General features: G+C 37.1%; 1 protein-coding gene across 4 annotated transcripts in view; it reads left to right on the top strand.

The window, feature by feature from the left end:
• Window positions 1-13,262, top strand: part of AFF4 (ALF transcription elongation factor 4) — a 79,370-nt gene that overhangs the window by 40,648 nt on the left and 25,460 nt on the right. For all 4 annotated transcript variants that reach the window (XM_061151295.1, XM_061151296.1, XM_061151293.1 and 1 more), the window contains 2 exons: window positions 9,989-10,025; window positions 11,664-11,712. In XM_061151295.1, the coding sequence (XP_061007278.1) occupies window positions 9,989-10,025; window positions 11,664-11,712 (86 nt within the window). The remainder of the gene's footprint in view (window positions 1-9,988; window positions 10,026-11,663; window positions 11,713-13,262) is intronic.

Here is a 13,262-nt window from a genome sequence, read left to right as displayed (position 1 = left end):
TTGCAGTGGGCTAAAAAGGTATTAGAGGCAGTGATTATATAAACAGAGATTTTATTTTAAGAAACTGTCTGTAGAAGGGAGCAGAGAAATGTGGTGGTGCCAGAAAAGGGTATGATGATATTGTCTGGGGAGTATTTTTTTATAAGATGAGGGCATTTTATTATATTTATATGCTGGTGAAAGTGATTTTGTTAAAAAGGAAAAGCAAGCGATAAGTGGGAAAGAAAGAAGGTAATCTTAGGAAATCTTCACAAGAGGAATTGAAATTTGTGCCAAAGTAGAGAATATTTGCCTTGGAGCACAATTAGAACTTCCCAGGTGGCTCAGTGGGTAAAAAATCCACCTGCAATGCAGCAGATCCCTGAGTCAGGATTATGCCCTGGAGGACAGCATGGCAACCAACTCCAGTATTCTTGCCTGGAAAATCCCATGGACAGAGGAGCCTGGTGGGCTATATAGTGTCCATATGGTCGCAAAGAGTTGGACACAACTGATGTGCCTGAGCATGCACACACAGAGCACAATTGTGTCATTCTTTTTCACAGGAGGGAAAGCAGAGTGAATGAGTGTGCTTAGGGAAAAGTTGGTAGATTTTCCAGTAATAGTTTGCAGTGAACTAAAGCTCTTGACTGCCTTTACTCATATTCAGCTGTATGTTTTGAACAATCCCTGGCAGTGTTCTTGGTGCTGTAGATATATCACTGAGCCATTTAGATGGTACCAATAGAATAGTTTCTGGCACATAATAGCTATTCAGTAAATGTTTGTTGACTGAATTTAGATATATTAATATATGCTCAAGTAACTGTTTACCTGAGTAAACAATGGAAACAGTGGGAACGGTGAGAGACTTTATTTTCTTGGGGTCCAAAATCACTGCAGATGGTGACTACAGCCATGAAATTGAAAGACGCTTGCTCCTTGGAAGAAAAGCTATGACAAATCTGGACAACATATTAAAAAGCAGAGACATTACTTTGCCAACAAGGGTCTACCTAGTCAAAGCTATGGTTTTCCAGTAGTCATGTATGGATGAAAGAGTTGGACCATAAAGAAAGCTGAGCACTGAAGAATTGATGCTTTTGAACTGTGGTGTTGGAGAAGATTCTTGAGAGTCCTATGGACTGCAGGGATATCCAACCAGTCAATCCTAAAGGAAATCAGGCCTCAATATTCATTGGAAGGACTGATGCTGAAGTCATGTGAAGTACAGACTCATCAGAAAAGACCCTGGTGTGGGAAAGATTGAAGCCAGGGGGAGAAGGGGATGACAGAGGATGAGATGGTTGGATGGCATCACCGATTTGGTGGACATGAGTTTGAGCAAGCTTCAGGTGTTGATGATGGACAGGGAAGCCTGTTGTGCTGCAGTCCATGGGGTCGCAAAGAGTTGGACATGACCAAACTGAACTGAACTGTGTTTAGATTTTTTATTTTTCTGAAACAGCTCAGTTAGCTACTTACTGATTATTGCTTTGGCTAGGTAGCTTTTACAGGGTTTTGCTTTTTTTTCTGGCCCCACCATGTGACATGCTGGATCATAAGTTCCCTGACCAGGAATCAAACCCTCACCCCCTGAAGTAGAGTCTTAACCTCTGGACCACCAAGGAAGTCCAGGGTTTGGCTTTTTTGTAGCACGTTTCATTCTCTGACTTTTCAGTGAATACAGCTTCATGTGTAATATAGCTTAAAGCTTTATGTGAAGCTTCAATAGGTATTTATTCTTCTTGTGCACTAACCATATGGACTAGGTCTAATGAAAAGACAGAGAAGGGACAAGTGATGGCACTTGAGAAGATGACAACAACTGGGGTTACAAAGGAAGTAAGTAAGTGCCAGAAGTAAGTTCCCAGAAGCACATGGGAAGATGAGGAGTACAACATAGAGGATTTCATACCCATTAACAGGTCTCTGGTGGCTTGGTGGGTAAAGAATCTGCCTTAGTGAAGGAGACACAGGAGATGTGGGTTCAATCCCTGGGTCAGAAAGATCCCCTAGAGGGAGAAAATGGCAACCCACTCCAGTATTCTTGCCTTGGAAATTCCAGGGACAGTGGAGGCTGATGGGCTATAGTCCAAAGAGTCAGACACGACTTAGCAGCTAAGCAACAGGTCTGAACGGCTTCCCAGGTGGTTCAGTGATAAAGAATCTACCAGCCAGTGCAGGAGACTCCGGAGACATGGGTTTGATTCCTGAAGTAGGAATTGGCAACCCAATCCAGTATTCTCGCCTAGAAATCCCATGGACAGAGGAACATGGTGGGCTGCATTCCATGGGGTCACAAAAAGTTGGACACAACTGAGTGGCTGAGCATACACCAACAGTTCTGAAAGAGCAGTTCATAGTGATGGGTGAGAAGTTGAATTTAAGAACATATATTTGGAGAGCTCGTTTATTAGTGAATCACTGTCATTTACTTAAGCTTAACTAGCCACTACACTTATTAAATTAAGCTTATTAAAGAATGGTTCATATTTGCTGTCTGTATATTAATACTTTCCTTCTCTCAACCCTCAGTCCAATCTGATCTTGCTTTTCACTCTCAATGCCTTACTAAAGCCATTAAGATCATCAGTGGCCCATTTTGGAAATTGCTGTTATCATTTTTCATTTTTTATCTTCATTAGAATTTTTGTGAGCATTGAGTATTGTTTAACTATTTCTTGTCTTCCACTATACACTACTCATCCAGATTAAGAAATTACCTGTTAGTTGGTGTTTAATTGGATGCACAGTTAAACATGTGGAGAACTCTTGATTCCCACAATCAAAAAGAAGAGAGAACAAACATGGTTCTCTTCTACCATTCCATATCTTAGTGAAGCTAGAAAGGATTATACGAGTTATGTTTGGCATTTCCCTCTTTATCACACCTCACAGACTGTCACCAAGTCCTAATGATTTTAACTCCTTTAATGTGTTTCAGTTTCATTCATTTTTCTCCATCTTTATTGTTACCACTGTAGTTAAGTCAACAGTCTCTAGAGTGGAAAATATATATCCCAGTGTTGTGTGCCATTCGAGAATGGGAGGTGGGAGATGAAAACTTTATTCTTATATTTTAGTTCTAAAAACCCTAATTTTTTTTTTTTTAGTCTCAAAAGAAAAATTGAAATAAGTACATATTTCTGTTCCTTGATCTGAATGACAGATGATCACATTTTATGTCTGGTATGTGAGGTATCCAAAGAGAAGTTTAGGTCTTTTCAATATGGAAAAGTTGATAAGAGTTATTCTTGTTCATTTGTTCTTCCTAGCTGTAGCATGTTGCAGTTTTAAGTGTGCTTTGTTAAGATTATTTATAGCTTGTGTTAACTGATTTTAATTCAGCTAATCTTCACCAATGCACAAATGGCTTAAAAGACATACCTGCAGTGAAACTATCAAAAGAAAATAACACACAAATCCTTTTCTGACCAAACAAGAAAATGGCAAAGTTGAGATTGTCCTTCTCCAAGTATGAGCTCTTTATCTGCCACTGCATAGTAGAAACAAAGATGCCATAAGCAGAAAAAATAAGAAAAAAATCCAGATTATCAGCAGTAATTTGACACACATTTTTATCATTAATCTTGCTTTTAGTATATATAGCATATACCTTGAGATAGTAACTGATAAAATGGTGAAAGCATCATAATTTGTACTTAGTGACATTTTGAATTATGTGGTATTCAGTACAACCTTTAACATAAATCAAGTCTAATAAGATTTTATTAAAAACCTCTTTTGTTGTTTCTTCCAGTGTTCTCCCTTTTTAAAAACTTGGTCTTTTTTTTTTTTTAAACTTGGTCTTTTTATTGCAAAGAAAATGACTGAAATCCAGTACAGAGAGAACACAGAAAAAACATACTAAAATGCATTCCTTTGTCAGGAAACACTGTTGAAACAAACTTAGAAAGCAAAACTAAAGATTTAAGAAACAAGTATTAGAATAAACCATGCAGTGTACAAAGTTAGCTCTATATAGATGGGTGAAAGTGTAGGTGCTTCTAGTAGCAGTACCAATTTAAGATATTGTTTGCTTCTCTTCTCAGTTAGGTGTGTGTGTGTTAGTCCCTTAGTTGTGTCCAACTCTTTGAGACCCCATGGATTGTAGCCCGCAGGCTCCTCTGTCCATGGAATTCTCCAGGCAAGAATACTGGAGTGGATTGCCATTTCCTCCTCCAGGGGATCTTCCTGACCCAGGAATCAATCCTGGGTCTTCTGCATTGCAGGCATATTCTTTACCATCTGAGCTACCAGGCTTCTGGTAACTTCAATTATAAAATACTTGAAAAGCTGTGTTTGTGTGTGTACCACTCAAAGAAAGATATAACAGAGAAAAGTCCTAAAGTATAGATAATTTCTCCTCCCCCTTCCTTCATGGAGAACTGGTGTGGCACTCCCAAATACCGAGAAGTTCACTGATTATTTGTTTAATGACAATAAGAGTTGGTGTACTTAAAAGTCAGAGAAGGCAATGGCACCCCACTCTAGTACTCTTGCCTGGAAAATCCCATGGATGGAGGAGCCTGGTAGGCTGTGGTCCATGGGGTCGCTAAGAGTCGGACACGACTGAGCAACTTCACTTTCACTTTTCACTTTCATGCATTGGAGAAGGAAATGGCAACCCACTCCATTGTTCTTGCCTGGAGAATCCCAGGGACGGGGGAGCCTGGTGGGCTGCCGTCTATGGGGTCACACAGAGTCGGACACGACTGAAATGACTTAGCAGTTTAGATACCTCCTTCCTTTCCTTTCTGTCCCTCCCACCCTCTTCTCCTTCCCTCCATCCTTCCTTTTTCCCTTTCCCCTCCCTCTCTTTCATACATAAGTCCCAAATAGATTAGATCTTTTCATAGCATATTTAAAATGATAATAAATTAAACCCTCTTAGAATAAAAGTGATGTCCTAACAATGAATGAAAAAGTAACTGCCTCAAGTTAGGAAGGCAACGTTTTAAAAATAATGTCATCACTATGTGTTTCCATTGTTATTTATTTATGGCTGCTCTGGGTCTTTGTTGCTGCACACAGACTTTCTCTAGTTGTGGTGCATGGGCTTCTCATTGTATTGCTGAGGCTTCTCTTTTTACGAAGCACAGACTCTAGGGTACATGGGCTTAAGTTGCATAGGGAATCTTCCTGGACGAAGGATCAAACCTGGGCCACCTGTATTGGCAGGCGGATTCTTAACCACTGAACCACCAGGGAAGTCCTGTATTTTTTATTGTTGTTGACAAAAACTGTGATGATTGTCATATGTACAAGCTTTAAAGACTTGGAAACAGAATTTTCTAACGTCAGTGAGTTTTGAACCCATTACCTAAAAATACTAAACCATAACCTTTTATTTTCTTGAAAGATTGTTTTGTGTCAATGACCACTGGAAATCTATTAGCTAAATTTCAACAGAAACTTTTGCATATTAATCTGCAAGATTGAAATTTTGGTATCATGATTTAGTCAGTATAGCATCTCTTCCATTTGTCTAGCTGTGTCTTTGTGATACCCAGTGGAACAATTATCAAACCAGTTTTAGTGTCAGACTGCATTTTTGTGTGTATGTAAGGAAAGCGATGTTGCCATTGATAAATAAATTTTTAAATTACTCTAGAATATTATTTTATCTGAGCCCTTTAGAATTTTAATATTTTGGTCTTACATAATATATACTAGTTAAATAGTAATGCAAATGGCAACCCATTTCAACATTCTTGCCTAGAAAATTCCATGGACAGAGAAACTTGACAGGGGGTCACAGAAGTCAGATGCAACTGAGCACACACATATTTGGGAGATACAAATGCAAAACTGTCTTAGTGGTGGGGAGTACATGATCAAAAAAGCTTGGAGACCAGTATCTTTAAGCTGTAGTCATCTCCTATTTGCACCACTGCAGTTACCTCCTAACAGAAATATCTTTACTTCCATTCTAGATTTCTCAAAGCTGTTCTCTACTTAATAGCCAAGGTAATCATCACAGTATATAGATGTATAATTCTTCAGCTTAGTAAACTGCACACACACACACACACACAAATCTTTAATATGGTCTATAAAAATCAGCTATGTGATTTAGCCTCTATGGTCCTGAATTTAATTTCTTAACCCTCTTCCTTCTATACTTTTTCCTCTCGTGGGCTGCCTTGAAGTTCTTTATACTAGATAGGCTCCTATTCTTCCTTGCCTTTACACATGCTTTTCTGTCTACCCTGAACACTTATATTTCTCATCCTTTCCCAGTTTACTTCCTACATATCCTTCACATTTCATCCTGAGCAGTACCTACTCAGGGAAGCCTTTGCTCATTTTCCTGGTCAGGGGTGTGTGTGTGTATGGGTATCTGTATGTTTGTTTCTCATGCACACACACATAATAATAATAAAATTGTTATTTTTATATTACTTTATAATACTGTGCAAGCTTTTGCCCTTTGTTGTACTTAACACAGTTGCTATTTTATCTTGATTTGCATGAGTGGTTGCAAAAATACTCATTGATATTAAGTTCCATGAAGACAAAGACCTTGTCAGTTTTTGCTTATTGTGTTTTTCCAGTACTTAGATATGTGAGTGAATGTGTATCAAGGAGTTTGGGTTTCAGCCTTAGGAAAAATGAAGAGCCATTGTACACTCTGTGAAAAATAGGGGAGTATTAATGATACATACTAAGACTTGGACTTTAGAAAGGTCAACTAGAGGCTGTAGTTGAGTGAAAGAGAGAAAGGCTGGAGCCAGGAAGATCTGTTAGATGACCATTGTAAATGAAGAAAGGTGAGAACCTATGTCTTTGTAGTACAGATGGAGAGGAGAAGGTGTTGCATATAAGTAGATGGTCTAGACAGAATCCAGTCATATTTGCTCATTTATTTTATAGATTTTGGTTTTTTTTTTTAAGGCCACCTGTGTGGCCCATAGGATCTTAATTCCCCATACAGGAATCAAACCCATGTCTCCTGAAAAAAAAAAAAAAAAAACAAAAATCCATGTCTCCTGCATTGGAAATATGGAGTCTTAACTACTGGACCACCAGGGAAGTCCCTCCAGTTGCCTTTGGTCACTAGCTGACTGACTATTGTCAGAGGTGAGAAAAAGGAATCAAGAGACTACTTAAAAGCTTAGGTTATTGAACTGTTAGACCATTTACCAGGTAAACGAGTATAAGACAATTAGTCATTCAAGGCTGGGTAGAGAATTCTTTCCATGTAAAAAGTAAATGTTTGCTTGGCTGCTCTGGGTCATAGTTGGGACATGCAGGATCCAGTTTCCTGACCAGGGATTGAACCCAGACCCCCTATATTGGGAGCGCAGAGTCCTAGCCACTGTACCACCAGGGAAATCCTTCTTTTCATTTTTAATAAGATTCACAGGAATGACCTCTTGGTCACTGATGTACTTAAAGACTTTTTTAGAATAGCTTTGTTGAGATAGAATTCACATATCATGCAAATCACCAATTCAGAGTATATAATTAAATGGTTTTGAACATATTTATAGATATGTGCAACCATTATAGCAGTGAATTTTTAAACATTTTGGGAAATCTGTGGTGATCCAGTGCTTAGGACTCTGCACTTTCACTGACAAGGGCCCGGATTCAATCCCAGGTCAGGAAACTAAGATCCCACAAACCATGTGGCATAGCCAAAAAGAATTTTTTTTATTGTTTAGAACATTTTTATCACCTCCAAAGGAAGCTCCCTACCATTTATTTAGCTATCAACCTTTTTCCTTCTGTTCCCCTCCCAGTTCAGTCCTGCCCAACCAATATGTTCTCTCTATTGATTTCCCCTTTCTGAACATTTCATGTAAATGAAATCATAGCATATATTGCATATCTCTTGCAACTGGATTCTTTCTCTTCGCATAATGTTCAAGGTTCTTCCAAGTTGTAGCATGTATCAGTTCCTTAATTCTTTTTTATGGTCAAATAATAATCCATTGTTTAGATGTATATCATTTTGTTTATACATTCATCACCTGTTGGAGGGCTAGTGGCTTAGACAGTTAAGAATCTGCCTGCAATGCAGGAGACCCAGGTTTGATCCCTGGGTTGGGAAGATCCCTTGGAGAAGGAAATGGCAACCTCTACCGGTATTCTTGCCTGGAGAATCCCAGGGACAGAGGAGCCTGGTGGGCTGCAGTCCATGGAGTCACAAAGAGTTGGACATGACTGAGTGTCTAACACAACAACAGCTGATGGAAATTTGGGTTGTTTTTGTCTTTTGGCTACTATGACTAATACTTCTGTAAACCTTTGGGCACAATTTTTTGTGTGGACATGTTTTCATTTCACTTGGTTATATACCTGGGGCAGAATTGCTGGATCATGTTGTAACTCTTAGGTTTAATTATCTGAGGAACTGCCAGAATGCTTTCCAAAGCAGCTAGATATACCATTTAGTATTTCCTATTAGGCTTTCAGTTTCTCCACATTCTTATCAACACTGCAGTTATATTTTTGATTCTAGTCATCTTAGTGGGTATGAAATGATATCTCATTGTCAATTTGATTTGCATTTCCTGCCAGTGACAAATGAAGTCAAAAATCTTTTCATATGCTTTCTAGTCACATTTCTTGGGAAAATGTATAGTCAGATCCTTTACCCATTTTTTTCCATTGGGTTACTTGACTTTCAGCATTGAGTTATAACAGCTTTTTGTATACTGTAGATACCAGTCTCTTTTCAGATATTTGATTTGCAAATATTTTCTCCTCAATTTGTGTGTTGTCTTTTCGCCTTCTTGATGGTGTCCTTTGAAGCACAAAAGTTCTTGATTTTAATGAAATCCAGTTTATCTATTTCTTTCATGTCGTGTGCTTTTGGTGTCATATATAAGAATTCTTTGCCAAATCCAAGGTTATTAAAATTTGGCACTGCATTTTCTTCTAAGAGTTTGTAGTTTTATCTCTTAGATTTAGGTCTTCGATCTGTTCCAGGTTAATTTTTTTTTATATTGTCTGTGGTAAGGATCCGACTTCATTAGTTTGCATATGACTATTCACTTGTCCTAGCACCTTTTGTTGAAGAGTATTCTTTCTGTGTTGGATGGTCTTCACACCCTTGTTGAAAATCAGTTGACCGTTGGTGTAGGTTTAAAGTATTTTTAAACAGCAAAACTATATTTTAGCTTTGATACTGTTTGGATTTCTCTTTCACAGGTAATTCTGTCATTCTTAGAAGATTATACTTATTTTTAAGTAAGCTTTTGAAGAGATTAGGGATGTTTGTGTAATCTTAGTGTACTGCACTGTGTACCACAGACTTAACCTAGAAAAATGTACAACTTGCACTTGTGAAACAGCTGTTCTTGTCTTGAAAGTTGAGTTTGAAAAGTTTCTTTCCTGGACATTTTGGCTTTTTTTTTAACTGATGCTTGCTGAGTGCCAGGCACAGTGCTAGTGTAGGGCTTACAAAGAAGTATGTAAAATGAGTATGGGAGATCTCTTCCTGAGGTTGCTAATTATAAGATATTGGGAGTGGGCGGTGGGGGGGGGGGCGGTGCGGTAAAATGACATGGGAGTAACTGTGAAAGGGTCACTAGTCCATAATAGTGGTATGTTTTGAGTAAATATAGTTTGCACAGCTATCTTCATTTTAATACATCATTATTTGTATTCTTTAAAAAGTATCATTTTTCTTAAGACCAAGAATTAAATTAGGATATGAGTGCCAAGGATGCTGCTAAAAACAAATGATAAAGAAAGACTGTTACATAGATTGGTACTTTTCTGTATTAAGCTCTGGGAAGCTCTACTACTGACCATTGAATTGGTGAAGCTGATCAGATGGGATCATTAAATTCTTTCAGTGTTTTTTTTTTTTTTTATGCATTCTTTTTTGTTTTTTGTTTTGCTTTTGCTTTTGTCTTTTATGCATTCTTAGTAACTCAACAGACTCTTCCATTGAATTAGTTGGAAATGAGTAGTTTAATATGAAGTATTTTTTTCTAATGAACCCTTTTCTCTTAATGTCACTATATAATTTTATGTCCCTTTTTCTCAGGAGTCTCAGCAGTCCAGTTTTGGCCCTGGAGAACAAAGTGAGTATTTCTTTTCCTCTTGGTTTTTATATTAAGCTGTTTATTTCATTTCTCGTGGTCACATCATATGTTTCTTTAATAATTCTTTTGTGTATCTTATCCCAGTATTTATGATCTGATGATTAGTAATGGGTTGAACTGAATCTTAGCTTAAAAAATGAAGAATTATAAATCACTTGGTATCAAAATAAGCTATTTTTATTAAGTATTTGAACTAGTAGTTCGGAGCTCATGAGTTCAATTTGATGGCCACCTCATATCCCCAAGAGCCATTCAATTCTTTCTGGGTCTTTTTAGCTGGGAAGAAAGTCTGATGTCTGCTACAAAGTCCCTGTCTACCTCCACTGTCTTGGCCTCTCAGAAGAACTTGAGGGGAAGATAGCTATGGGGAATTTCATTGTGGTTCCACGAGTTGATGGCTGTATGAATTGGTAGTGGTAAGGTCAGGAACCTTGCAAATGTCTGGACTTCACCATAAAGCTCTCTAAAAACAAACGTTCTTTTGCCAAGAGCAGTAACTTCTCAGGTATATTTACTCTGGTAATAAGCTGTTTTGAGAGGTTAAAATGTGGAGCTTTTTTAGTCCTTAGTTTGTTGACTTTTAGTGATCTTAAAGCAGAGGTCCATTTTAAGGTTAACAAATCTTATGTACCTATTTCTTTGTTCTGTCTTAAAGCTACAGATAGGAAAAAAGGACCCAACATTATAGATACATAGTAAATAACTAACTGTAGGCCAGAAAGTATTGATTTTCTCTTAAAATCTTTTAAAAGTATCTCTTTACTTCTACTTCTCTTCCACCGTTCTCTCTGTCCATAGCTAACTATTGGCAAATGGGACCATAAGCTGCACCTTCTCTTTATTACCTGTGTTTTCTCTTAATTTATTTTAGAACTGTCTTTATATCAGTGTGGGCTTCCCTGGTGGCTCAGACAGTGAAGAATCTGCCTGCAATGCAGGAGACCTGAGTTTTTGATTCCTGGGTTAGGAAGATCCCCTGGAGGAGGGCATGGCAACCCACTCCAGTATTCTTGCCTGGCGAATCCCTATGGACAGGGGAGCCTGGCGGGCCACAGTCCATGGGGTCACAAAGAGTCGGACACGACTGAATGACTAACACTGCCACGTTTTTTTTTTTTTAATATCAGTATAAAGCTCTAGTTCACTCTTTTTTAAAAACAAAAATGTGTTATATTGTTGAAACTATCCTAATGTATTTATCTAGTCCCCTGTAGATGGGCATTGGTTTCCAGTTTTGCTGTTGCAAACCATGCTATAATAAACTGTGTGAGTGTTTATTTGTGTGTATGTATTCCTCCAGATGTACTTGTAGTGTAAATTCATTTCCTTTTAACTGCTTGGTCAGTGGATATGTGCATTTACAGTATTAGTAAGATAATATTATCAAATTGCCCTCCAGAAAGATTGTATGAATTTACAGTCCTACCAATAACATGTGACATGCCTGTTTGCACCAGTATTTCATATTATGTACATTAAAGTGTTACCGATTTGATTGATGAAGAATTATATCCCATTGTTTTTATTTATATTTCTTTGAGGTTATATAGATAGACATTTTAAAAATATGAATAGCTGTACTATAGTTGCTGATGTCTGCATTCTTTTTTGCTCCAGAAAGATATAATCCTTCTTCTAAAACTTCAAATGCACACCAGTCTAAATCGTAAGTTTAATGTTTGTCTTTTTTTTGCTCAAAATCTAACTTGTAGTATCTGGATATCTAGAACACTTAGAAATATGTGTTTAATCTTTTAAGGCACAGGTAGGCAAACTTTTATGTAAAAGACCAGATGGTGAAATAGTTTATTAGACTTTAGGGTCCAGATGGTTTCTGTCTCAACTACTCAACTTTGCTGTTGTACCATAAAAGCAGCCAGAGACTACGGGTGTGGTTATGTTCCAGTTGAAACTTTCTTTACAAAACAGGCCTAGATTTGGCTTGTGGGACCATAGTTTACCTACCCCTGCTCTATGATTACACTTTTTTCTTATCTTTCAGAAGTGTTTGTGTTGATAATTTGTTTAAAAAAACAAACCAAAAAAAAAAATGTGAAAAAAATACAGGATTCTTCTTAGTAAAGCCCTCCATTTGACCACAAAATTTAGAATATTGAAGCAGCATAGTTCATACTGTCTGTGTTGTTTTCCTACTTTTATTTTATAGATAGACCCAGAAATATGTATCAGAATGTAGTAGAGTGGTATATTGGATGATAATAAATTCCAACTTAAAGAATGAATTTACTGCTGAATTCCTGAGACCACAAGTTAATCCAGTGATTGAAACAAAATTCTAAAGAAAGTGAATAACCAGTATATCCACAGTCTATACTGATAACTTCAGTCTCTTCAGCTGAACATAGTGGGAATTGAGTGAGAATGAAAATATATGAATACAAGTAATTTCACCTGACTGCTGAAGAGTTCAAATTATGTAAATTCCTATTTATAATATTTATTCATGTGCAGAAAACCGATGGAGCTTACCATATATGTGCAGATAACTTTGCTTTCTGAGGGAACAAGAGCATCCAGTACCTTAAGCAGTATGGTAAAAGCTTTGACATATTCACATGTGTAAACAGGTTCATTTACCTGCCATTATTAAATCATAAGGGCTGAGAGAATTCAGAGTAAGTACATTTCTTTATAGGAAATCAGTCATAGAGATGTACTGAGACCTGGACCAAAAGAAGACCTTTTTATTTGCCCCACTTATTTGGTCATCCTTAGAACAGATTTCATAGTTCTATAATCATCTGGTTACTTTGTATCAAGGTGGTGGTTTATGTGAAACTCTGAATTTGGGATCAGATTTAGAAACAGGTTAAGCTTTGAGGGGAGAGTATTAGTAGGAGGAGGAGTGAAAGATTTCCTTTCCATTGATTGAAGACTGTCAGGAAATTTTGAGAAGAAAGGTAATGTAACTAGTGGTGATAGAAATCAGACATTTTCTAGTTTTCCCTAAGGTTTGTGTTAATTTTTCCTTTCTTATAAGGCAAGGAGTGTTTTGTGATTCATTACTCAGTTTTTAATTTTGATTTTGATTCTGTGGCCTTAAGGAAAATATAAATCTGTAATTTTACTTTTAAATTAATAGTTGATTTGAATTTTGATTAAGAAAGATTTGGACTCTGGATTTATTATATGTATTATATATATATAATAATTATATATATTTTATATATATAACTCTGGAGTTATTTTTAATTC

This window comes from Dama dama, chromosome 9 (assembly GCF_033118175.1).
Source record: "Dama dama isolate Ldn47 chromosome 9, ASM3311817v1, whole genome shotgun sequence".
Classification (NCBI taxonomy): Eukaryota; Metazoa; Chordata; class Mammalia; order Artiodactyla; family Cervidae; genus Dama; species Dama dama.
This window is presented reverse-complemented; position numbering and strand designations above follow the sequence as displayed.